The sequence below is a fragment of the Daphnia carinata genome, chromosome 10 (genome assembly GCF_022539665.2).
Source record: "Daphnia carinata strain CSIRO-1 chromosome 10, CSIRO_AGI_Dcar_HiC_V3, whole genome shotgun sequence".
Lineage (NCBI taxonomy): Eukaryota > Metazoa > Arthropoda > Branchiopoda > Diplostraca > Daphniidae > Daphnia > Daphnia carinata.
In genome coordinates this window covers 3,372,757-3,399,794 of record NC_081340.1, presented here as the reverse complement: position 1 = coordinate 3,399,794, position 27,038 = coordinate 3,372,757, and the positions used below count along the sequence as shown (strand labels likewise).

The 27,038-nt window shown below is 42.7% G+C and overlaps 2 protein-coding genes and 1 long non-coding RNA gene across 3 annotated transcripts; 1 reads left to right on the top strand and 2 right to left on the bottom strand.

Moving 5' to 3' along the window:
* The first annotated feature begins 371 nt into the window (after positions 1-371).
* Positions 372-18,632, top strand: LOC130701829 (muscarinic acetylcholine receptor DM1-like). The gene is made up of 5 exons (XM_057523657.2): positions 372-1,622; positions 6,721-6,878; positions 9,733-9,925; positions 13,077-13,251; positions 14,694-18,632. The coding sequence occupies exons 1-5, from the start codon at positions 997-999 to the stop codon at positions 16,296-16,298; spliced, it is 2,757 nt and encodes a 918-aa protein (XP_057379640.1). The 5' UTR covers positions 372-996; the 3' UTR covers positions 16,299-18,632.
* Positions 18,633-22,072: 3,440 nt separating this feature from the next.
* LOC130700795 (sphingolipid delta(4)-desaturase DES1-like) lies at positions 22,073-24,742 on the bottom strand. Its single transcript, XM_057522784.2, has 7 exons — positions 24,577-24,742; positions 24,305-24,414; positions 24,067-24,243; positions 23,857-23,996; positions 23,557-23,770; positions 23,264-23,475; positions 22,073-23,168 (listed from the first exon to the last, which is right to left on the bottom strand). Exons 2-7 carry the CDS (start codon positions 24,384-24,386, stop codon positions 23,019-23,021), a joined length of 975 nt encoding a protein of 324 aa, XP_057378767.1. The 5' UTR covers positions 24,387-24,414; positions 24,577-24,742; the 3' UTR covers positions 22,073-23,018.
* Positions 24,743-25,592: 850 nt separating this feature from the next.
* LOC130700884 (uncharacterized) lies at positions 25,593-26,636 on the bottom strand. Its single transcript, XR_009003896.2, has 2 exons — positions 26,181-26,636; positions 25,593-26,095 (listed from the first exon to the last, which is right to left on the bottom strand). It is a non-coding gene; the product is annotated as an uncharacterized LOC130700884 (long non-coding RNA).
* Between the last annotated feature and the right edge of the window lie 402 nt (positions 26,637-27,038).

Here is a 27,038-nt window from a genome sequence, read left to right as displayed (position 1 = left end):
TCAAATTACGTCTGATATGTACAAGGTTCCATTCAAACCAGATTCGAACATAATCACATGCCAATAGAAAACATAGATCAGCTCATACAGGCTCCATCTGGATCTGATTGATTTCGCTGCTTTTTTTATTTATTTCTGTAATCATTTATTCTCTTCTCGTTGTCGATATAAAAAAAGCAGCTTCGAAACGTCAACCAGGCGTGCGCGGTTGCCTCAGCTGTTCCATCTCTAATTTTCTCTACGTATCCCTTTCCTTTGGTTCTCCCGTATTGCAGGTTTCTTCTTGCCATCGCTCGGTTTCATTCTCTCTTTCTCTCAACGTAGATCTGGCCCTACACTTCTCTCTCTCTTTCTCTCTCTCTCTCTCTGCTTCCCCTTTGCTCCGTCATCTGCGCACAGCTAGACATCGGCGGATTCAGTTCGCCCGCGACGCTGCTCTGGGCTAGCAGCAATTTCTCTTAGCTCATTTCATCGATCCCGCCCGATACCTTTTTGTGACACCATTATCCCCACTCGCACCTTTAATTGATCTTACCTGAGAAAATGACGAGGTAATTGCCGAACAAACTCACAAGTGTCCCTCCGTTTTCGGATTTCAAAAGCAACTCGTCTTATTCGTATAAGCCGGAATTCATAACCTCATATCGTTTTAATAATATTTGAAATTTCATGTGAAAAAGATTGGGGAAAAGAAAACCAAAAGTTTTCGTGCACCGAAGACGATGGCGAAGTAGAACTCATCAATTGTGGTTGCGTGACTGCTGGATTGGTCCAGAAAGTTTTGCTCTCGAGTCGGTTGCAGAGATGAGTGGTGCACGTCTGCAACTTACCTCTCGGCATGATGCCACTCTAGTTGCTGCTGATATGGCGCCTCTAGTTAGACTGGACCACTCGTTCTTCATTTGCTCCGTGATTTTGGAGCGTCTGCGTTCGTTTCTGTGTTGGTGAGACGTTTGTGTAACAAGGAAATTAAAAAAAAAAAAAACGGAAGGTGAGATGAGTTTGCCGGCCTTCAATCATACAACACCCTTATGGGGCTCGTTGGGCTCGTCGGGTGGAAATAGAGCAGGCTCTTCGATGTTACGAGCGGCCTCTACGGCTGCAGTAGCGAGCCTGCAGTACGTGACGGCCAATATAAGCGAGTCATTGCCGATGGGCTCCCAGAGGATGTCGGCCAGTAGCACTGCCCTCGGCTTCGATGATTTAACGGACGAAGGATCTTCGTCCGTCCTGTTCAGCCAGCAGGCATGGACGTCTAGTAGTGCAAACAACACGACGGTCACAATGGCGGAAGACGACTTTGTCCTGCCTTACTCCTACCCGGAGATGGTCCTGATCGCCATCGTGGCTGGGTTCCTCAGCTTGCTCACCGTGGCCGGCAACTGCATGGTCATGATCTCCTTCAAGATCGACAAACAGCTGCAGACCATCTCCAATTACTTTCTCTTCAGTCTGGCAGTCGCCGACTTTGCCATCGGGCTCATCTCTATGCCTTTGTTCACCGTCTACATATTGGCCGGCCGATGGCAGCTGGGACCCTATGTCTGCGACACTTGGCTCTCCTTGGATTACCTCGCTTCCAACGCTTCGGTCCTCAATCTACTCATCATCAGCTTCGACAGGTAAACAAGATTGAAGGAGAGAAAGAAAAAAAAGGGCTATGGCGCCGTTTAAAGACTCACCTGAGAGTTCATTATGTCGTTACAGTACGTGCTAATGGGAAAGGTACAGTAGTGTAGGCATTATCTCATTTTGGGTCGCAATCACAACCGCAGTACATCCTTTTCGTGCTGATCCTGAACTCACCTCATTGACGAGTCGGATACTGTCCTCCACGAATTAGCGAAGCCTCCAATCAATCGATTTGTTTGTACCTGCCAAGGTGAATGATGCCCAATCAACAAAGTATTAACACCTAACGCTAAATCCTCTTGTTTCTTCTTACGCCCTCGATTTCCTTGACTTTTTCTCTTTTTTGCTTCTATTACATCTTCTTATCGAACATTCGGTACAATCACTGCTAACGAATTCGTTAGTCGTCTCTCGTTCTCCTTTTTTTTATCGAGATCTTTTTCCACCAACATCTTGTCACAATTGGAGAGGAACAGCGTGCAAAGTAGAGACAAAAAACAACTATGACTTCAAGTGCAAATCGAGTCAAGTAGTTCAACCGAAAGTGGTCGGACGAGTAAAGTCGAATAACCAGAGGCGTTCCTCCGAACAACGCTTAAAAAAAACTGAAGTCTTTATTCGCCAAAGAAAAAAGCTTCTAGTATAGCAATCCCTTCTTTCTAGACAAGCCCGTATCGCCGTTCGCTAGCATCTGAATTTTCCTGCACTTCGTCTGCGAAAACTTCCTTTTTCCAGCTGTGTCGTCGTGGACTTAGCCGGCAGCCAACTCTCCATTGGTTTTTATAACGTCACCTTTTCTTCTTGTTAACTTAAAAAAAATAAGGGTCGCCTACGCAGTGGCAGCTCACTTACTTTACAGCCGTATATAGTTCTCGCTCAACACGAGCTCTAAACGTCCACAAACTTTCCAAAGTTCCATTCTCTCTGTGTCGCACTTGACTTTACACTACGTGGTAGATTGGGCTATATATCTAACCGATAAATAGTTCCAGGGCTCCAACCCACGTATCTTATTCTTTTTGCCTTTTTTTTTTTTTGCCTTTGCTATCAAGTTGGATGCTTTCATCGAACTTCATTTGGAACTTAAAATCAGAACAAAAATGGGGAGGACGTTAAATGCACTTTGAGGTTTTGTTTACTTTTACTTTAATCGCGCGAAGCTATATGAGATAGGCTTAAAAAAGTACTTACGTTTTGTTTTTTTAGAACATCCAACAAAGACAGGGCTTCACTTAAACTGTTGAAGTTAAAGCAAACGAAAAATTTGAATTTCACTGACAATGTTGTTCGTTCGTTCTGTTCGTTTGGCACCTTGTGGACATCCTTTTGTAGCAGTAAGATAAGTGAAGCCAGGATCAAATCTATATTCCACTGCCTGAAAATGTCAGGAGACCTCATACATGTTTACCTTGCAGCGCAACGTTTAAGTGCAGTGCATTTATGTAGCGCACTTTCAACATCTGTTAACACGTATGTGTGTTAACGAGAAATCTGCACTTGCACGACGTGTGTGTGTGTGTTGCAACAAAACGTGTACGGCTGGCTACGTATATCTTTTCCCGTCTGTGCTAATAGAAAGACTGGACAGCGAGTGACCATAGCTTCATACGTGGTTTAATGAAAAACATGCACTATGATGTAATTAAATGACGGCAGTGCTCAGCCGAATTGTCTAAGCGCGAAAGGTCGAAAGAGCAGCAAACGTGTTAAACATTTCCCCCTTCCATTTGGCCGTTTATGAAATGTTAAATGGCTCAATTGACAATATTTGTGCATCTTATTAACCATTACACACATCCCACTTGGATCAAAGTTACACCGGACGATACGACGGACGCGAAATGAAGAGATAGGACACACCATTTGACCAAATCCTTTTTCTCTTGTTATACCTTGATGAAGAGATACGGCCATCCTTTATACACAGCAGTATGTTAGCTTATAACAGTACTAGCACAGGTTATGGGTGTGTGTGTGTTACAGATGATCAGATTGCATCTGTCACAGCCGTACGCGTTGCAACACGAAAGAATTGTGCCATCATTTTCCGGCTGGAACTTGTAATGGCGCATAACGTAAGCGGGCATTTTTATTACCGGAACGGAAAAATGTATTTAATAATAAAGAAAAGAAGAAAAAAAAAAGAGATATGGTTGGCTTGATCAGCAGAACGTTGTGCAGACAGATGGGAAACGATGAGCGAAAGCTTGGGGCTGGTTTGTTTGGTTTATCGATTTGTTTATAGTGTGTTGCAGTGTTGCTTTGTTTGACGATGTCAAAATCTGAAACGAAAACATTTCAATCAAGAAGAAAGCCGTTGTTCGTTAGCTGTAGACGCATCGCACATGGTTACTTGAAGTCCGTTTCTCGTTATTTTTATGGTTGTACACGGAGTACAAACAATTAAAAACAAAGAAGGAAATTCAGAGGTCTGAGGAGAATTGAACAAACCCTACCGACGACGCCGAATCTGATGGAATAGTTATTAATTAGGAGGGCGTGGGGCAATAAAGTTTGCTCAAACTTACTCGACCGTTGCTTGTTGGACAAACGCTTGACTGCCCTATGTGGGCAGAGCTTTAGCTGACACAGACCCTCGTTGGCGATGCAATAAAAAAAAAGGAAAGAAAACAGAAAAAATATTTATAACCTGTCTGCGACTAACTGCAGCTCAGCATCTCATCAAAGGAGTATCGTCGAGCTAAACGAAGGGATGAAATGTTCAAAAGAATTTTCAGATTTCTATCCTGCTCATCCTACGCTCTTTTTTCTTTTCTACCCAAATCCTTTGCTTCCTTCTTCCTAACATCCTTTAATTTTTCCTTCCTCGACACACGAGAATGTATTTCGTTTCTAAAACGAGAGGGGAAAGAAATCGAAAAAAAAAGATTCGTTCGATTCATTCACGGTCGCACAGTTCCTCTCACCGTGTATATCTCCTCCTTTTTTGGAATTCCGTGACGTTTTGGATGCGAGATGCGCACCATCCTTTGATTCGCCAATCGGCTCGAGATAAAGGCGGCTGGCCGAGAAAATGCTGATGCTGTTTGCTTCACGAATTATCTTAGCCTCCAACGAATTGAACTGAATTTGAAGTCGATGATGATCCTTTCTCGCCCGACATAAAATCGAATTTCACGTTTATTTTCTTTTTTTAAACGCGGGGCGGCTGGAATTTCTTATGGTGCGTCGTGGCAGCCATCTCAGTTCCGAATATGCTCCAGTCTAATCAGATAGGCGAAACTCAGTTTAGACAAATCGGATTGCCTGTACAGTATCCTGGGTTCCGTGACCGGCGACATAACCCCCCGACCGTAGGAGCTGTGTGGTTTCACCTTGACAAGAGATCTCTCGTGCAAGGATCACGAAATCAGCTAGCGTCACATACACGCAGCTCATCTATATGTGTTGGCCAACAGCCGACGCCCTTGTATACGAACACCGTCGACTTCTTCATCTGCGAATGTATTAAGAATAATTCTTTTTCTTTTTACGTGTGTGTTTATTTTGTTTCTTTGCGCTCTGTTTCCCTTTTGTTGTTTCGTGCCGTTGGACTAGTTTTCCCGAAGGTCAGTAACCAGCCGACTAGTGCAAACGCTTGGGTTTCTTTGCACTCTCGCCGCATTGGTTTCCAGAAAGCTTTTATTCTCGATTCAGCTTTTTCTTTTTTTGTTCTTTCTATACATCGCCATTCCTTTCTATGTCTCTCTTGTTTTCCTCATTGATCTCGAGGAACTCTGGCCAGAGGCCGGCCAAAGTGCAACCACCATCCACCAACGTCTCCCACCCTCTCTGGCTCTCCCTTTTCTCTCGTGTTTTACAAATCGGATTGCCCTTTCATCCTCGGCAAACGCTAGAAGCCCCTCTGCCAACAAACGATATCCCTTTCTTCTCTGCCTGCCATTTCTCCTTTGTCAAGTCATTCCTCTCAACCACCAGATCCGCCGTCAGATCTAAGTCGGTCCCGGCCGCGCCCGTTGTACAGATCTTATTTCCTCGTTATTTCTTTTTTTTTTTTCGTTCTCCATTTCTACGGGGTCTGGCATTTAATGCAATAGAACAACGCAGCTATAGTGTAGAAACAAACGCCCTCCCCACACAGAAAGAGACGGTAAACTGAACACGCAAGTGTGGAGCCCTGTACCGTAGACAAAAGTTAGACGTGTAGACTGTACAAAACAGCAACGAATGGTCTTCTAAATTTGACCCAACAAAACTTTTTTTTTATACCTACTATTTGCCTATAATTCCTGTCTTAAGCTCTCGCTATTTTGTCCCCAATGTTCGCCATAATGGGTTCCATTTTTTTTTTTAGATGATCCATCGAAGTTACTCGCGCCATCGGCTGTACAAGTTATAACGGCTTTGCATATTTCCAATGGAACTCTAAATCCTTTAAATCCCATTTTTTTTTTCCTTCTATCTTTGCCTGGTTCTTTTTACAATACTTCCCATTTCAGTCCCCCTCCCGTGTCTGTCTATTTTTTCTTTTTTGGAACTAGCACTATGATAGTCTATATAAGCAATAGGAACAACCGTGGCGGGTGTATGGCAGTTGGCCAAATAGTACAGTCACGACCGTGTATGTATACCCCCCCCCCCCTCCTTTGGCGCGTGTGCCCATCCAAGCGAACGATGGAGGGCAAGAAAAAATGGGTGAACGAAGTCGAGTAGGAGCTGGAAAAAAAAAAAACAGACAGCGCAATATACAAAACGATTTGCGAAGCCTTTTAGCCAATCCTATTGACGCGTCGTTGGGAAAAAGTAATATCAAAGTGTTTTCCTTTTTTTGTCGTTTGCTTCGCTCCATTGTCTAGCAATAAACAGGAGCAAAAACTTGAGAGGGACAACCAGCAGCACAGTCTGTAAGAAGATAACAGAAACTTTACTCAAATTATTTGCGTTTTCATTCTTCCGTGACACGCCCTTTCGCTCCATCAGCCTGAAATTTCCTCGAAACTTCCATTCCATTGATCCTATAAGATTTCCTCATACGCCCATAGCTTTGAGTAGGACTAAAACAAACTATACAATTACAGATTATGTGTCTAACGATGAATCAATCCTGTACCATTTACGGAATTTTAGATATTTCTCCGTAACGCGGCCGCTGACGTACCGAGCCCGGCGAACGCCTCGTCGAGCCGGCATCATGATAGCAGCCGCTTGGGTCATTTCCCTGGTTCTTTGGCCGCCGTGGATTTACGCCTGGCCCTACATCGAAGGCGACCGCAAAGTTCCAGAAGGTGCGTGTCTTAATTGTGTTTCAAAAGCTTTCGGAAAAAATCTAAGCACATTATTTGTAGCCGTTGCATATTTGATTACTCAAAAAAGTCAATACGATTTCCTAAAACAAAATTTAAATAGGCACACATAAAAAGCGAACAAGGGGAATGGAAAGCGGATATAAGAGCCCGATCGGAAGATGTGTTTGGGTGGGAACGGCAGCTTCCAAACAGATCAATACCACAAGTGTATGTCTGGCTGTAGGGATAGCGGTAAGAGCTGGGAGATGGGCGTCGGTATGGGGATAGTTAATCGCCGATTATAGAAAGCAGAATTAAAGGAACTAGAAAAGGGGAATAGGAAAATAAAAGGATCATTGATTTTAATGCATTACCGTCTATCCTTAACGAACGGGAAAACCCGAGGAAGCCCGTAAAAAATGAGAAAACAAGACAAAGGCCAATTAGATCTATGCCATTTCAAATCGTGTGTGTATGGTGTTAACACTGTTTCCTTTCGCCATAAGATCAAAATAAAACAAACCTCATTTTATAATATAATACTGTTGTATGCAAACTATGGGTATAGACCAACGACCGAGTCAAGAATATCTACGGCCGTCGAGGAGCCATCAGGCCTTTCTTTTAAATGACTGGGGTGGTAGCTTTGCTAGATGTACTGTAGATCCCGACATAAGAAAGCTTTATAGAGAGAGTATCGTCTTTGGCACGCTTCCAGTTTATTTCGGCTTGTTTCGTCGGCCGCCTCTTGTTTTCATTTCTCCGGAGAGACAACGCCTTACTAAAGCCCAGCTTTTTGGTTTTCAGAAAAAGTATAGAACCATTATAAAATAGAATGCGATATCTTACTTGTAACGAAAAATTGAGATATCATTTTTTCGTAGCAGCATTGAAGAAAAGAAGGGGAATACAAAATCTCGCAACAGCTTCCTTGAGTTCGCGGTGAAGTCTGAGCCCCGTGGACATTTCTTGCATTTGTGCTAGTGGCGACGCCAGAAAATCGATAACACACTTCGTTCACGTACAATAAGATAAAAGAAACAAAAAAATTGACATTTATGATACGTCCACATAATGCGTGCGGGCCCCATTGCCCGGAGAAATACTTTCATCTCTTTGAAAAACTCCAACGTGAAAAAGTGAGAGAGGTGAAAGAGATTTACAAGTCTACTGTTTATTGGATTTCTCCTATCGGTCTGTAGTGCTTTCCTTTGCTTACTACCTTGCGTACCAACCACAGAGTGACTATAGATTTTAAAATTGCAGGAGCACTCGCCATAAAACGTGTGTTTTGACGTAGGCGCTCCAAATGTTTAATGACTTGGTACTTGGGGCTTTCACTTAAGTCAGATGTAACCACAGCGTTGTTAAAGCAGACGGAGTGGTTGTAAAAATACATAAAAATATATACTTGTATGACGCAATTATGAGGCATCTTACAAAACCAAGTAAGTTAACATGGGCAGTATTACGGATTGTTTTGCCCCGTCCCGGAGCAAGCGCAAGGGAACCAGGCAAAAATGAAATCTGCATCCAGCTCTATGCTTCTTGTAGTTTCTTGTGTAATCGAGTACCTGTACGGGCTAATGATTCATTAGCGAAGGGAATTTTGTATCAGGTAAAATTTTAAAAAAAGCCTTGCAAATTTGCTAGAACTTTACCCACGCAATTGGACTAGTTCCGTTTTCTTGATTCTCTGAACAGTTCGATATGGTAGCGAATGCCCTCACCCTAAAGTATACGAGATGAACAAACAAAAAAAAAAAAAAAAAACAAGGAAATGTGAAGAATTACGTAGAAGGTAAGGTTGAAGAGGCCGTGTTCAAGCTATAGACATTTTTTTGGGGTTCTTTCTATCTCTTTCAGCCTTGCTCTTAAACTCTGTCCGAGGGTTTCCTCTTCAAAACTTGTATAATAGAAGGCAAAGTTTTGCACACTTGCAAACTCTTGGGAGTAGAATGGAAGGCGGAGGCAAAAGATGTGAAATGAAGGCGACTAGAACCAATACATAACTCCCCTTCTAGAAAAAAAAAAAAGAGAAAAGTTTTGATTTATACCCACCCAAAAACGACGTCAGAAAAATTAGAGGAGGAAATTGTAAGAAATAGTGGCTACATATAAAAAATGGGATGTCCCACTTGGCAAATTTGAGTGGCATTTAGAATCATTCTTGTTCGAAGAATTTTCCTAATTTGAAGCATCTCCATATTTTGGCAGACAAAGTAGAAACGTAATCGAATTATAAACATTGGAATTGCGTTAACGACTAATGTAAATGGGAAAAAAGGGGAAACGAAATGAAGGCAGGCTTGCACAGGGAGAGAGCGAACATGGAACGAAAAGATCAAGTTGCTTATCATCAGCAGCAAGAAAACGGGTCAATACAGCCCGGCGCAGGAGTTGAGACTCCCGAAGACCGGCGCACGCTCCTGCAGCCACTCGTGTGATCAAATATCTTGTAACAAAGAGTTCTTCTCCTTTTTTTTTTTTTGTAATATATATTTATATATCTATAATGAAATATATATATATTTCTATAATTCTCTTTTTTTTTTTTTTTATTTGTATCGAACTCTTCTTTCTTTTTCCGTATGACCAATCATAACTGATCCCGTTACGTATATAGCGAAAGGCTATATTACACGAGAAGGGAAGAAATAATGAGAAAATTGGAAGGAAAGTTGAGTAGTCTAGATTTCATTTCTTTTTCCGAGAATTACATCCGATTGGTCGATTTCATTATGCAATATACAACGGGATTTTATTAATAGTCGAAGGTGTCACTTTCCTATAGACGAAATTGACTGCGATGTAACGCATTTTCTTCTCTTTTTTTCCTGTATGATCTCAATAGATAAGTGCTTCATCCAGTTTATCGAGACCAACAATTACATTACGTTCGGGACGGCCATCGCAGCTTTCTACGCGCCCGTCACCGTCATGTGCGTCCTCTACTGGCGCGTCTGGCGCGAAACGGAGAAACGCCAAAAGGACCTGTCCAATCTCCAGGCCGGCAAGAAGAACGACAGTCACCGATCCAATTCCAGGTACCTTGCTTGCCTGATTGTAGCTGAAAAAACCTTTTTAAAAATGTGCCTCTAGTTTTAAAAACGATAGAAAAATGCGCCACACGGGCAGACACACAGACCTAGTCGGGATAAAAGAGTTTCACGTTCAAAGTTGCCTTTACCAAGATGTTACATGATGAGAGCATGTCACATCATCGTGCATAAGCGATGCAAAACGGTGTTTCAACTAGGCTTACTTTGCATATGCTCAAAAGAGAACGCACAAAATAGGGAAAAATGGTCAAAGACGTTAAAGAAGCCTTGGGTCAACCCCTTTTTTTTATTGCAAATATCAAATAAATTCCCTTATAGTTCTCAAGCCGATTGTTAGTTTGATACGATAAATGTTCCCTTCTTTTTCTATTTTATTTCCTTGCCGTTTAATTCAAAGGGAAATCGTTCTACATTTCCCTTTTTACAGAGTTCAGGGAGCGGAAGCAAAAAGAAGGCAGACGAGGGAATGTAACGGTCGATTTGAGCAATATTGTACTTCGTCAACTTTGTGTTGTACCAATATGGAACGCTTAAATATATAGACTGAAGTAGGGGATTTTCCGCCTTCTTTTCTTTGTTTAATTTTGGCTCTCGTCAGTGCCAGGGTTCCTGTGTCATCTGGAACGGACAAGGTTACACAACGAACAAGCTGGCTGTTCAATAAACGATTTCTAAATATGTTGCCAGCAGCTAGTCTAGTTTATTGACTTGGAGCTGCACACATACTGTTTGCTTTCGACGGATGGCTTTGTCATGTCTCTTGTCTTTTCCCCCCCGAAGTCATGCAAATTGATGAGATGCATGGCTATCATCACTGTCTACCGTTTTTATTAGTCAATAACGAACGAAAGAGAGAAAAAAGAAGGAATTTGCATACGTCAGTGTAACAACGGGCAACGCACGAAATTCAATATCCAATTCTGCATTGTTTCTTTTGTCTTACGTTTCGTCGATGACATGGGCTGTTTGGTTATTACTTCGTTCTTCGATGGCACCACTTTCGCGTAAGCCAGTCGATTCGTTCCATAGAAAAGGAGATAGAAAAATGGACTGTCTTACGTCATCAGCATATGTTATTGGCGATTCATCTCTTCCATCGTCGTTGATATAAACGGCTATGAATCAGAGAGAGGGCAAAGGCCAAAGAGTCAAGAAATTCGTGTTGTTCGCCGTCCAATGGCATTTTCTTTGACGTAAGTCGACGAGGACAAATGCCACCGTGATTGCGGAAGTCCCGACTCCACTAGAAAGCGCGCATGCAAAATCAGAAATTTAGAAACACTATAGCAATGGTAGCCAATCACTACCAATGTCAAATCGTCAATGAATTAAGACGTTGACGGTGGTAGCCATACGAAATTCAACCAGCGTGACGATTGCGAATACTGACAGGAGAGTTACGTCTAAAGCTCTGTAACTATAACACGTACTGCCAAAGCGTTGACTATATACGCGGAAAATTAGAAACTTCGTTCGACGACGTGCTACGTGTACAATCCGCTATTTCTTAACGCCACGAACAACAGCCTCCGCTTTCACTTCTGATGACTTACCATTTTTAGTGAGATAAACTAAGGGGAAAGATAAAAGCGTTTAGGAAATTGTTGTCCTTAATGTGTGTGTTGCTATAACTCGATTTGCTCAAAGAGTTTGTCGGATATAGCCTCGCTTCTCTTGAACTATAATTGACACAGGCCTAAGGCCTAAGCTATATGGAATTGAACGGCCCACGAAATATACTACCTTCAAAGCTCGATCGATGTACAGGAGGAACGCCCACAGAATACAGAAATAGGTGTGGGCGCCCACTGAAGAATTTAAAGTGCGGCGAAGGAAGTCGGGCAAAATCATCTATACGAAACAAGGTTCGTGGAAGAAGTAAGGCCGAGCCATATATTACAGACGGACCGGCGTAAAAAGAATATTGTTCATATCGGTATTAGCGCAATATTGGCAAACAGCGTCCCCGAAAGAAAAACAACAATGATAAAGAGTGGAACGACGTGGATCCGAGAGATTGCCGTAGAATGGTGGCAGAGATTCTGAAGTTATAGGGATAACTGCACGATGCGCCAATGACATCTAAAATGTCGGTTATATAGACCGTTATGGAGAATGAAGCTCTACTCACGTAATATAAGAGAAAACCTTCTGATGGTCATCTGTGGGAATAAGAACGTGAAGGGGATACCAAACAAAGGAAAACAACCAAAGACATCAGTGAAAGACGAAAGGAAACGAAAGCTATTCTCTCGTTTATCGATTCATTCTGTTTCTTTCGTTTAATCTTTTCACGGGAAATTTACAGTTAAGGTTATTTTAGGTTTCTTGCTTGGTCGTGTTGGGTATATAAGCGTTGGGAAATAATCACGTCCATTGAGAGCCACGCCCGTACACAGCGATCTGGCACTTTAGCAAATATCGTTGGCAATTAACACACAATCAGTCGCAAGGGAGAACGATGACAGAAAGAGACAACACGAGGACGGCTAAGGAAGAAAATGTAGGCCCATCGTAAATTAATACGTAAGATAGCTAATGGCTTTTTAGTTTCAGGCTGCGCTACCTTCAGCGAAAATGGAACGAACATGTCTCATTGGCTAATAATATTGCCATTAAAAATTAATTTAGGAATGTTGTAATGCCTACATTTCTCTCCTTGTATCTTATGTGCCTTCTTTGTCGAATTACGTGAGGCCTGATGTCTTGTTTCATCGAATCGATTTACGTTCAGCGAATGTGCTTAGTCCACGCCTTGTAGATTCTCTTCTTCTTCGAAAAGGAAATGGCACCAAAGACAGACGAAAACTAAATTATTCAAACACCAAGTTTTACGTATTGCAGCATTTAAAGAGCGAACGCGAGAAAAATCCATTTTCATCAGGACATCAAAGCAAATTCAGTTTTCGTTTATCTGATTTCTATTTTTTTCTTCTCATGAGTTCTCTTGCCTTCTTCAGCAGCAAGCTCGAATAAACACGTTGTGTATGTACACAGGGTCGTTTCTATCTGGGTGTCGTTTACTTGATCCACTTTGTTGACGGACTTTGATCACACCCATTTTTATGTATTTCCTTCTTCTTTTTTTTTTTCGTTTCTCTTTTTCCTCTTGCTTTCCAACTCGCGTAAACTGAAGTGGCGAGGAACAGGCCGTCCTGATGAACGACGGAGGCGACCACCACCTAAGGCCGGCCGGGGCGCCGCCCGATTGGCGCCGTTCGCGCTCAGAGTCCAGCGGTGCCGTCGACGACATGGAAACTTCGTATGTGCCAGCTGCCGCTTGTTTGCCCGGACCTCATCGCCGACACTATGTAAATATTCATACCAATCATTTTTTTTTTATCCATTCCCACCAAAATTTTCTGTATTTACACGCTGTAGGGCGTTAGACTCCCTCCGTCTCTCGTTTATTTTGAATAACGTTCAAGTAGATCATATGATTGCGGCAAGCGAAACATTATCAAGTTGTTACTGTTGGAAGATAGCGATTTAAGCCCGTCTAAGAAAACAGGGTTGGTCGTGGTATCGATCCAAGTAGAAAGGAGACAAAATTCAGGGGGACTAACTCACTGTAGGATTTATATCAGTGGCAGTCCTTATTTCCTAATCGATTTTTTTTGTTTAGATCACCCCATCAATTTCGTATTTGTTTCCTCTGCGCCGACTGCATGTGGGAAACCTCTCCCATCCCATCCAGTCATGGAGTGTATAGGCCCATATTTATGGGTTTTGGTATACATATATATAACGTTTCTTCTTTCCTTAGCATTTCTTTCACCATTTATATTCGTCCCCTCTGCGAGCGTATTCCAATACCGAAAGAACAGTCCATCATGTCCGGTGCTCTGACACGTAAGCCTCATGCGGAGCGTACGGTGGACGGTATGCTTCCTTTCACTAGATATTTTATAGAGCAAAAAAAAAGGGAGAGGACGAGAGGGAGCGGTTGGAAGACATAGAAGATGGAAAGAAGCAAGTCGCTTATATTAGCCCCGGCCGTCTTGATATGTCTTTTTCGCCCATCCTAAGAGAATTATACGTAGATATCCAGACTTAGAGACTGATCTTATTACACACTGCGCGCACACACACAATATGCTGTATAACCCCCTGTATAGATCCGGAAAAAAAAAATGGAGAGAGTGGGCGTGTATGGAATATACGTGTAGGGTAAGGTTGCTGAATGACACTTGCGCTAGATCTGAAGAAATATGGAAAAAAATAAGAATAGTGAAAGTAAAAAAAAAAGCCTAAAGAAAAAGCCTAAAAGGGAAATATATATATATATATATTCTCTGGCTTTTAGAAGAAAAGAAGACTGATATTGGCGGAAGGCTTTCAAAAAATGGGTGCTCAGAGCTAAGGAACTAAAGACGCGGTCGTGGGTGGCGAGAGATGAAAGAGAGGTGTGCGAATGAAACGCCTTTGCGCCGGGTGTCGCTGACGACGATGTCATCATCAATGGCACCTAAAGAATGAGCTGACGTAGGCAAAAAAAAAAAAAAGAAAGAAAGAAAGAAAAAAAGGATTTGATGAGCAAAGGAGGTAACAGAAAAAGAAAATGTGGTTATAGAAATGTCGTTAAGGGTGGCGCCTGAATATGTAGGCCGATATCATTTGACAGTCGTGCCAACGTCAATGAGTCAACGTAACGAACCGGTGGTGATGATATCCCCCATCTTTTTCTTTTCTTTCCCATTTGCTCGATGGCGCTAACTTTGTTTTCTCTTCTTGCGCATGGATGTGTGGACAGGTCGGAACGTGGACCAGCTGGGCGTTTTGGCGTCGTTGGTTACGTTGGTCAACGTGGCAGCACTGGATACGAAGTTTAACTCGTCGCCAGCCGCAACGGCCGCGCAGGCGGGGAGATCGTTCCGGCGGAGGTGGCGACACGGAATCCTATAGTGACGCATCCAATATAGCCACAACGCCGGCATCCATCGAGACGCCGTTAGCTTCGTCCATCTCACGCGGACCGTCGATGAACATCCGCGATCCTTACTCATCGACGCCGACCCGGTACAAAGCGGCAGCGGCCGCCGCCGCGGCCAACGACCCGCGTCTTGGCGGCATGGACAGGAGGCGAACTTTAGTGGCGTCTAAAAGTCTGACGCAAGACCATCACAATAAGCAGATGGCCGACGGGCAGATGTGCCCGTCGCCATCGTTAGATCCGTGCGATGACGCAGATGCCGACGCCGGAAAGCGTTCGCATTCAGCTGATTCTGTTTTCACGATTCTGATCCGATTACCTGCCGACAGTTCGGCGGATAAAGCCGAACACAAAGTCTCCATCCGGATGATTCCAGCAAACATTCCGCCTGCCGCAACGCACCGTCCGCGGATGAGCTCGTCGTCGACAGGTAGCACCGGTGGAGGTAATCAACCGGCCGTCAGGTCTCGATCAGTGCCCGTCGGCAATGAGCAGCGCGACGGCTATAGTAACCGGAGTCGTCCAGCTGGTAGCGGCGGTGGCTCTGCTAGTCAGTACACGAGCAATCGTAGCTTAGCTGCCCGTCCGACGGGTTCGCGCTCCGCCCAGTACAACGACTCGACCAGCAGTTTGCTGTGCGGGACCAATCTCCATTTGCCCAACGCTCTTTCGCTGAGCAAGTTGACGTCATTGGCCAAACCCAATCACCTGCCGTTGCACAAAGGCAAACTCAAGAACCATCACGCCAGTCCCTGGGTGCCGCGCAGTTGCATGCCCGTCGCCCAGTCGCCGTTGATCGTCCGCTGTACCCGATTCAACGGAGGATCTTCCAGCACGCCTGATTCCGGTGATCGAACGCCATCCGGAGCTCTCCCAATGGACGCCAAAATTGTCCCGAGACATCGACCGACTGGCATCGGCCCGGCCGGTGGCATTACTGGAAGTCCAGCCGGTAGTCCGGCCGGAGCGTTGCAAACTGTTTCCGGCTCTGTCGCCAATAATTCGGGTATGCATCCGCCCATGCGTCGGCCTAATCACGGGAACGCGTACAGCCCTTCGGCGGCGGCTGCGGCTGCGGCGGCGGCGAAGAAAGCCAACAAGAAGCCGAAGAAGAAGAACCAGGAGAAGCGTCAGGAGCGGAAGGCGGCCAAGACGCTGTCGGCCATCCTGTTGGCCTTCATCCTGACGTGGACGCCGTACAACGTCCTGACGCTGCTCAAGGCGCTAGCGCCGTGCGACAAGGACGACTGTTTCTCGTCTGAATTGTGGAACTTCTCCTACTACCTCTGCTACATCAACAGCACCATCAATCCCGTCTGCTACGCTTTGTGCAACGCTTCTTTCCGGCGCACCTACGTCCGCATCCTCACCTGCAAGTGGCATTCACGCACAAAGACGGCCGTCCAGCGCGGCGTCTACAACTAATGCTGACTACAAAAGACGCCATTGTTATTGTCGGACACGAAGGAGTTCAATTGCGAGTGGAACATAGCTTTCCGGATGAATTTCACCAATCGATCGTCAGCAAAATTCGCCAATAAAAACGAAATAAATACAAACGAAAGCGAAAGTCTGTTGGATAATCAGTGTCCCCCCTCTCTCTGTTTCTCTCGCTCTCTCTCTCTCTTTGTCGTTTGTGTCTGCTCCACTCCATCTCACGTCGCCTTGGTGCTTCTCCTTGTCTCCTATCAGGGATAATTATGTGCTGTATATTTTTTTGGGTGTACAACAAGAACGTTTTTCTTTTGGGCCGGTGCACATCTTCTTCGTCTCCAGTGATCCCCGCACGATCATGCCCTTGAAGACACACTGATTGTCGAGTGCTGTCTCTGTTTATCTATGTCCTATAGTTATAATTTTTTATTTATTTATTTTTGGTTGTTGTGGTCGTAACAAATTTCCCCCTTCGCTGGCGCTCAAAAAGGGAGCAAGGAGGTCACTGCTGTCGTCGAAAATAAAAAGAGAAACTTGGCCGGAGATAATTGATGATAATCAACTTCTCGATCTGCACACTTCCCTCCCCTTAGAAAAACCAAATACAATTGATTATTAATCAAGTTGAAGTGATGATGTTTTGTTGATGTAGGCGCTTCTCGAAACAGCAAAATCGTTTGTCTACGTCTTGCCTAAGAAATCGTTCATTCGAAGAATGAGAAAATAAAAGCGGAAAAACCAATTGTGCGGCTCGGCGAACGTCAGATCGCTTTTGATTTCGTTATGACAATCCTTGGTAACAAGATCTTCCTCTTGCTACCAACGTCGTTTCCCGATGCAATCGTACCGTCTTATTAGGCGCAGCCAACGCCCACTCTTCTTCATTTAGTCTGCACTCGGTGAAGCATCAACGACCTACACCAACCATAAGAATACGCCCCTCTCTTTTTGATTCTCGATATTTCGTTTTCATTTGTTGTTACATGCCTGCCGAAACCCACGTGCCAGAAAGAAAAAGAAAGCGCATTAACAATAGGAAAAAGAGTAATGGGTGATAAAAAAAGAAGAAAACAAAAAGAAATAGCGAAACGAAAGCTTTGTTCGTTTCTACGGTATTTTTTTTTTGTGTGTGTTTTGTTCGGTGGGTTTGTGGCAGTTCACTAGTCCTCGAGTATCGCAGACAAAGGAGACGACAAGCGTTCGAGCCATCGGCAGCGTTTTCATTTATCACAGACAAACAATCAGACCGACAACCTCTTTCCACTCTCATTCGGGAAGTTGTAACACAACATTGGCAATTCGGGCAGCGTTTACTCTTCGCTTCGTCAACAGCCAGGAGAGACAGAGAAAGAGATAAGAAAAAAATTGCGAACAATGGCGAAAGTAGTAAAAGAGAGAAAGAGAGGGAGAAAGAAAGAGAGAAAAACAAAAATTGGCTCTAAAAAAAAAAAAAGCCCTTGGATCCAACCTGCTCGGCCTTCCCAATGGTCCTCCATTCCCGAATTTACCTCGAAAACCCAATTTTTTTGGCTAACGCGTCCCATCTTTTCCCTGTGCGTGAGTTAAGCGCGGCGCGGGCGCTATGTGTATACGTTTTGTGTGTGTGTGTGTGTGTTTACGTGTATGTGCGTTCATGCTCAAATCAAATGATGTTCAAGATCGGAAGAGCAAAGTACTAAACAAAAAAATGAGGATATGAAACCGCATTTGCGCTGGGGAATGAAATGGAATGCCCGTTTACTTTATGCTCTACTCTTTTCGTTTCATCCGACAAACACGCTGTATGATTGTTACCCTCCCAATCTTTTTGCCGGGCTTAGTTCTCTCGCACTACACTTCCTGTCACAATGTTCATCGTCAAAATACCCGCAATTTCGAGTGGGAAAAGAAATGGTGGTAATCAAAGCGTACACACAAATCTCTGTGCCAATTGTGATTTCATTCAATTTGCTTATTGTTATGTTTTTTAGTGTTTCCATGTTATTTGAAAAAAAGAAAAAAAACTTATCCAGTAACGCATAAATAGTTACACGACCCATCTAGACACACACACACATAAAAAAAATGAGATTTATTCAATGTATTTTTTCGGGGAAAAGAAAATATTGATGAAGGTATCCATTATGAATGGTTAGGAAGAACACGCACGCCCATTCATCAAAGTTTGGCCGTTCTTTTGTTTTCTTTTTCCTCATTTCTAGACGCGATCCGCATTGTGTTGAAACGTCATCCATCACATCAAAACCTCCTCCCCTGTATCTCCTCCCCCTTTTCCCTCATGACACAAAAAAAAGGAAACAATATATATATATTTCATCTACTGTACATTATATGCGGCTATTGTTGCGTTTATTATTATTCTGGTGATATCGTCTGCTTTGTCTTTTCGACGTGTTGTGATTGATCGAGACACCGGTGGGTGTTGCGATCCTCTGAAGCTTCTTACTCAATCACGGCAACAGCCAAGTGCATACAGAAAATAACTTTGAAGAGTAACGCCATTGATTTCTGAACGATCGAAACATTTTCAAAACGAGCAACAATTTCAGTGATTTTTTTTTGAAATTTCTGAACTGCAAACAAAATTCTATTAACTGGTTCTATTTCGTTCTTCTGTTCGATGTCGGAACATCAGCCACACCGTTGCCGTTGCGCAAACGGGATCAAAGAGTTGATCAAACTTGAGATCTTGCTTGCACCATGAATAATCCTATTGTCCCTTCACCCTGTCTAAAAACGCCGTACGTGTAATAATAAAACAATTAGCACAACGGTCAAACAAACACAAACGTAGACCAGGGGTTTAATTCGTCTTGTCTTCGTTAAAAAAAAAATGCCTTTATAGGTGTAACAAAAAATTCCGATGGCTGTGTTATTCGTTGTAGAAGATATTATCTTTTGATGTGGCACCTCCCAATTTTCATTGCTCGTTCCCGTATTCTCAGTTTGTTCCTAGATATCTTGCCCTTCTGCCTCTCTTGACCTCACCCAGACTAAACGACCAATTTGTTCCCTGACAACTGCGTGCCAAAACCCTGAGCTTGCTAAAAAAAAAAGAGAAGACAAAACACACTCACCCACGAAATTTTAAAATATACATAAACACACTAAGAGGAAGTCTAAAAATGTTCCAGGTCTTTTTCTTGGCTGTTAAAGTGTTGACGGACGTAGCGGCCAAACGAAAGCGAAAAGACGCTTGACACCTTGGCAGGCGTTCAGTCCAGTTTATGTTTCCTCGTTTGATCATTTTCTTTTTTGCCGAAAACAAAAAATGCGAACGGCACGCTATGGCACACATTCCGTTCGTTAAAAAACAAAACCTGAAAAATAAACATACATGGTTGTAAAAAAAAAAATCTACGTATATATTATTCTTTGTTGGATGGCTAATGAATGGCCGGAACCATAACGTTGGCGATGTAATAAAAGTGCTCACCGTGCCACTGTCATAACGGGCGTTCACTTTAATCAATTTTTTGGCGCAATGGTAACAGTCTGCTTGCTAATGACTCTATTGCTATGCGAATGACGCAAACCAGCATTATGTAAAGAAAGAATCTTATTATCCCTCCCTCGTATGGAGGTCCATAAGCTCCATGACGTAGGCAAAAGTCTTAGCACCGGTCAGGTCGGAACGGCTTTCAGAAGACATTATCTCAATAACGATTTTTCAATCGTTTTTGGCAAGGCACGCCACGAGTCTGGCCTGGAAATATAAAGTCTGATTATCGTTGTAAACAAAATAGGGCGATAAAAATAGCACATGCGCACTTCCGCTAGCAAACGTGAATGATGCGGAGTGCGAATACGAACAGGAACACTGACAGGTTTATATTTATACTATTTTTTTGTTAATGTCGGGATAAATCCTTTAGCAACAACAACTCCCTATACTACTGGGATCGTGCGAATAACCTGCTCTCAATTCATCATCATTTAGTGCGTGGAACAGGGCGTTGTCCGGTTTGGTTAGCACTTGGCAATCGTGCGCGTAGGGTGCCGACCTGTGACTGAAAATGAAAACAAAATAAACAAATGATAGTGCAATCAAACATTCAGCTGTGGTGAAGATTTACTGCCGCTTGATGGATGCCCAGCACCTCTCCGTATTTGATCATTATGCTTAGTATTTTTTTTTTTATTCTTTCTTATTTTTTTAAATTTTTGTTTAATGCGGCTCATGCGCAATGAGGTGGTGCTTTACCACGGTGGATAAGCGGAGGGAAGTTGTGGCTATGTACATCATTTCATTGTATTAAACGCAAATATTTGGGTTTAAGTACTCTTCGTTCCAGTCATTGCAAATTCCCATCCCCACAATCAGATAATGACAACGAAAATATCAGAAGTTTCCTCAAGGAAAGACAATTGGGCCACTGGATGATGCACAGAAGACACAGAATTTGTCACTGTTGTCTGCGGTGTAACGTAGATTTTTACATTTTAAAAGGGCACAATCCACCGTGAGCCTTACGTTGCCGTTACGTTACTACAGTTTTTTTTTTTATAGACAATCCTAGATTTCTGGTTTACCATTTATTCCGATAATTTGATAGAGATACTGCACCGCCATCTAGTGAAATGTCTCTCCGGGCAGGTCAGGTCAAGTTTTGAAGATATAAGCCCGACAAAATAAGCCCGACAAATAAGCCCGATTTTTCTTGTTATTATTTCCGATTTTTTTATTGAGTTCGATCCTTTCATTTTCCTATACCGGTTGTTTTTGCCTTTTTTCTTTTATTAACAAGTGCTTGTGTTTCTTTCTTTGATTTTTGTTTCAACCGTGATACCCCCCGGTTTTCTTATCTTGCAAAAGCCAGCTAATGATTAGACTTCTTTTGTTTGCAAACAATCGATTGGTGAGTACTGAAAAGAGATTCAAAATCTACATGATCAAAGGACAAGACAAAGCCTTTTTTTTCGCACCTGCTCCGGATTTTTTTCCCACGTTTACGTAAAGAAAATAATGAAAAAGGCAAGAGAGTCGAGCATCTCTGAAGATTGTAGCTATTAGTGCGATTGCTTGGCTTACACAGGAACATCGTGACGAACGAGCTGGACCGAACGAAGTGTATAAGAACCACGGACAATGTCGGTAAGCGACTGGCAATAGAAGAAAAATTCGATAGGAGTGGCGAACATGCCTCTATAGAGTGTATAAATCAATGTCCAATGATTTGTCGATTCTGCGTTCAACTGGCTTCTGTAGATTCGATTGATAGCAATCAATCCTCAGTCCATTTCCATCTCAATAACGTCGCCTTGTCTTTATTTCTAAACAAAATCGTTCGTTTCCCGCACCTTTTTTTTCTGATTACGAACAATTCTTGCGTTTGAAAATATTAGATTTCTTATTCTCTATTACTGACTGATCCGTTTCTACGTATCAACTTTCCCTCGTGTTCAGAAATCAAAACGAACCCCATTGTAAACTTCCAATCTAGCCACGTATCTCTTCTATCTTTTTCTCTTTCTCAGCCACATTTGTTCCTTGTTTCCAATCCCGGAATAATAACCAGTGAGTGAAATAGCTAAGTAACACCAGCACTGCCTAACAACAAAGAACGGCCTAGCTGACAAAAGAAAAAACCCGATATTTGCCATCTGCGCTAGAAAACAGGTAACAGCTTCACCACTAAGGTTTCAAGAATTTTCTTCAGCCATTGAATATGTCATTAAATTTACTTTGATTTTTCGCCCAATGCAGTTCGCCGGTCAAATACATCATAATTGACTAAAACGAAATTGGTATTCAATCAATAACGTAGTCATAGACAAACGTGTATTTGGTCTCGGGTGCCAAAAGAACAGAAAAAAAAAACAAAACAAACTAAGACAAACTTTACAAACAGGCGAATAGGCAGATGAACAAAGAACATAGACATGTGCTGTTAGCCTGTTAAGGCAAAGACGGGAAGAAAGGGTTATGTAACACGGAGAAACACACACCTACGCAGCACTCAGGGCTGCTAAAAAAGTTAGAGCACGGGCGATTTGGGATTATAAAGATAGTTCACATCGCAAACGATGATAAGTATCCGTGCTTCGCGGGTTGACACTTTTAAAGGAGAGCAAGGCAAGCTCACAATTGATATTCTGAACTATTACACATGTTCTACGCTATTTGTTTATACACAACAGCAAATAACAGTCGGAAAGGAAGGCGGTGGCAGTGGCGCAAGCTAGACGAGATTCCCGTATGATAAATGGTTATTTTATGCTAAGTCTTGGTTACGATTGTAACAAGCAACCAGCTGAATACAATCGTACAATAGATCCTATGTAACCAAATTTTTACGAAACCAGCCGGGCTGTCGGCCGCCGTTGCTCAAAGCACATCAAAGGAAATGACAACAAGAAAGTTTTGCTTCAAGATCCAAAAAGTCACAGATGAAGGCATTACAAATTCCAGGTAGGACGCACTAGAGACACGGTGTAGGGAAAAGGCCCAAGGAAGAGCATTCCACAAGAAGACTATATAGACATTTTGAACAGGAATTAAGGAAACGAAAAGAAATTGGCCTGGGAGGCATCCATTTAAGACAGATCGTTTCAGAGGAGTGGCTCAACAAGACATTGGTCTGCGCTATACAAGCACTCGAAGCACTTTATTCGCAATCAAATAATGATTGCGATGCACGACTACGTAGCAATGATGGGAAAAAGGACGGGCTACGTCATTGAGAACCAAGCTAAAGGGACGCAGACTCTTTACTCGTCTTTAAGAACTTTATTTTGATGATGACGCTTGACTCGAGCATAAGGTCCGATGGCTGGATCAGTGATGAAGTCGTAAAGTACCTTAACCCATGAATTATGGTGCGGTAGGTTTTCATAATACTCTGGAGCAATAGCCTTCACCTAAGGAGTACATCAATGCGACACCAAAATGAGATAACGAATGGTAGTGTACTACTAAGCCCGAAAGGCCACAGAGAACTATGGCGATAACACACCTGAGGTAAACGAGAGCCCGGCACAGCAGGGAAGTCGTGGTGTTCGTTATGGTAGCCCACGTTGAATGTGATCCAGTTCAAAGGTCCATAATACGAATAAGTTTCGAAACCTTTAGCGAACATGTAGTGTTCCGATATAAAGTGACCTGCAACTGGGTGAATTCCCATGGCCAAGAGTGAACCAGCCAGCAGATAGACCAATGCCTTTGCACCTACAATAAAGGAAGGATATAAAGAAATTTGTTTATCAAAGCCGCACACCATAAAATTTCCTTGGTAGGTGGCATAAATACCTAAGAAGTAATATACGGTAAAATCAAAAGAAAGCTGTATGACGACATTGATTATCTCTGTCGTGCTAGGTGGTAGGGGTCGAACAAATAGAGGGCGTAGGGCGTAAAAAAGGGGTTGTAGGAACATCCAAACCACTTTGCCAAACGTAGAGCAAAAAAGCTTTGCTTCGAGGGTGGTTGGAATATCGGTGTCCAGTACTTCATCGCCTTGATACTAAAGAGGAAGACAAAAGATAGAAAGATAAATAAATCAGCGAAAACGCGCTTCCTGAGAATGCCGTGATGCTGGGCGTTACTCACCCTATGATGTTCGAGATGATATTTCTTAAATGAAACGGAGAATGGAATACCGATAGGCAGATTAGCAATCATGCCCAGTATGCGGTTAGCCATCGGCCTGGCATGCCCGAATGCCAAATTGTGAGATATTTCATGAATGGCTAAAATGTAGCAGTTTAACATCTAGTTATTAAGAATGATTGTGGGAAATTAGGTGTTCTTATTATATACCCAGCATAAGTGAATGGTTAATTACACCTCCAAAACAATATGCCAAGCCAATCACCAAAGGCCACGGAAATCTTGGCACCACAAAAATCATTACCAGTTGCATCGAGATCATGGCACTGACAATCCATTTGAAATTGGGATCAGATCCAAACAATTTTTTGATTTGTGGATATTTTTCTAAAAGGAAAAGATTAGAACTATGAATAGTGGTTAACATACACTGAATAAGAATGGGTACCAAGTATTTCTTTTCTCCTAGATGCATGGGGTTCGTCAGATGTTGACCATTCAAAATCTGTTCTCGAAACGTGGGCACCCATTGTTGGACAATGTCAATCAGACAAAAACCTTAAATAAAAAAATATATTAAGTAATTTGTAGGTGAGGTTCGATGACAGTATGCTTTCAGTAATACACTGAAAACTGTGTGCTGTTATTTTTCGAAATGATGCCAATCGCGCCTTTCCCAATTTATGGAAAAAAATAAAACTGATAACGAGATAACATTACCTACGACGAGCAAAATGCACAAAAACCAATCGTTGTCAGTCAGCCAGTTATTATCACTGTTGATGGGTGGAGGCTATTGTGTAACAGGTACACAGTCCAGACACTTCTTTACTTCCCGGTTGTACCTCACCCACTTTTTCCGCTACGATTGTAGTAGTCTGCAAAACGGTAAACTGACAGCGCATAGTTGCCAGACTATGTTTTCAGTATTTTCGGTTTAGGCAAAAATCGACAGGCACAGGACCGGGACCGCTGGCTGAAGCGTTCAGTTTCCTAGTGTCAAAACGGAAGATTGCCAGGTGAATGTCACATTACTGTCCAACATATTACTGACAGTTTGCCTTCCGAATAAGAAAGCCTTAAACGTTTTCTTGTCTTAGTTGTTGTGTCGGCCAGCTAAGGAATCAAGAAAGTTACCAAGTTTACCAGTAACCTAATGTCCAGGCTAAAGAATCGCTACATTTATGTACATTTGGTACAAGAGCTATACACTGAGATAAGTCCACTAGCAAACTAACGCTTGAATTATCAGGTGCTTAAATGAACTGATAGTGCAATGCGGAAAGTCTTGTTCACACACTGAGTCACATATCATTACATCATGCCCATTTCCAGTGCGTCAGCTTTATTACTAATGCAAGATAGGTATGATTTTTATTGCACTATTAAAGCTAACTCAATATCTTTCCTTGTTTGCACGGTGGTAGTATGCCAACACCCATTCAACCGTTAAAGTTAAAATCATAAAAAAGATCAGTTTAAAGTACTATGAGACGGAACTACTAGCCTTCTTATCTAGAATTTTTCGAGCGCTATTTCGTTTTAGCTATCATGAGGCTAGATAGTTCAAGAAACTTCATGTACTTCAACAACTTCGCCACTTTAAATTAAATATTTTGTCCAATAAGTGGCTACATTGTGCTTAACGTTCCGTCGGCGATCTAAAAAACAAACACTTCCAGGCATTATGTGATAATCAGAGCAACAGCAATAATCATGAAAGAACGGCAGACGCATAAGAAAGAAAAAAAACATTTTATTCGTTACGGATGTGAAACGGCTGTAAGAAAGATCACAAATAAGGGTTAAACGCTAAGAGGAAATGAGAATAGAAAGTAAGTACTAAATCGAACACCACACGAATCGAAAGCTCTCAGAAATTGAGTTATTTTTACCGGTTGGGTTTATTACAAAACAACTTTCACTGGAGCTATATACGTAACTTTTTTTGGGGGGGATAGATAACAATGTATCACTTTCTTCTCCAATGAGGCGGTCAATGGCAAAAATTCATGTCATACGTCAACAGAAGAATTTTACCAGACCTAATGTACACATAGCATTTCTGCATCCAATCAATATTACAAAGTGAGTTGCCAGAAATAGGATTGCGTCTTTTCGCGTTTCGCTTTTCGGTATTCCGCTCTCGGCTCATTAACTGAAGCACTTGGCCTCCCACTGTCATGTCGTTTCTCTAAGAGATCAACGGGCATCACTGTTGAGGAAACCGGCACCAATACTTTAATAAAAAACAAACAAAGATACGCTTTAATTATTGCCACTTACAACACTACACCTGACAAAGAGAAAGATATTTCACCAACCCGGATTGAGCCTTAGTTGATTACCGACTTTGTACACTACCATCGGGACAGCGGCCACGTCGTGCATTCCGGTGGAAATAATGGCAAGGGACACTACAAGACACGTATATTGAAACAGTCCCATCTCACTACGGTGCCACGCTGCAAATGCTGCGAAGAAAGCAACTGATATATCCAGAGACCCTTTACACGTTTGTCGCACCTTTTCCCGTTGTTGCGTGCAAACGACAACCAAATTGGAAGTCGTCGCGCCCCCTTCTGTTGAAAGTTCACGAAGTTTTGTTTCTTTCTTTTTTTTTAAATCCTACTGTACTGTTGTGACTAACTTCCATAGAGGGAAAGTTGGCTGGGCTGGTCGTGGAGTCAGCGGAAATAGCCTGACGTCATGAGGTGACTGCACGAACCCCACGGCTATGATCTGCAGTTTCTCCAAATGGGGAAGCTGGAGAACATTCCAGCATGTGTATGATGCGGTACTGCCAAGCTGAGACGAGCTTCGCCGAGCAGAAACAAATTCAAGTAAATAACACAAGAAAGGCTTTTAGTGTTATTAGCTGACAATAAGAAGGAATGAAACCAGTTCGTTGTTTACTGCGGGAACTGTGAAATTATTATAATAATGTTTTAATACAACTACATTCGATGTAAGTGGATGTTATCAGTTTGTTATGATTTAGATTAGTATCACATTTGCAGTTGATTTGCCAGCGATGAAAACATATGCCATAATGCGGTACATAGCTACTAAAAAGCCAAAGACAGAGAAAAAAATTGGTGGTTTCGCTCATCAGTCTACTAGGTAGAACTAATGGGACGCCTCTGGGCGCTCCTGCGAGTGGGTAGCTTCACATGCCAAAT

Coding starts and splice junctions, on each gene's coding strand:
- LOC130701829 (XM_057523657.2), top strand. CDS start 997: ATGAGTTTGCCGGCCTTCAATCATACAACACCCTTATGGGGCTCGTTG. Junction 1,623..6,720: donor CTCATCATCAGCTTCGACAG/GTAAACAAGATT, acceptor ACGGAATTTTAG/ATATTTCTCCGTAACGCGGC. Junction 6,879..9,732: donor CGACCGCAAAGTTCCAGAAG/GTGCGTGTCTTA, acceptor TGATCTCAATAG/ATAAGTGCTTCATCCAGTTT.
- LOC130700795 (XM_057522784.2), bottom strand. CDS start 24,386: ATGGGTGCCCACGTTTCGAGAACAGATTTTGAATGGTCAACATCTGAC. Junction 23,771..23,856: donor ATCATCTCGAACATCATAGG/GTGAGTAACGCC, acceptor CTTCCTCTTTAG/TATCAAGGCGATGAAGTACT. Junction 23,476..23,556: donor TACCGTATATTACTTCTTAG/GTATTTATGCCA, acceptor CCTTTATTGTAG/GTGCAAAGGCATTGGTCTAT.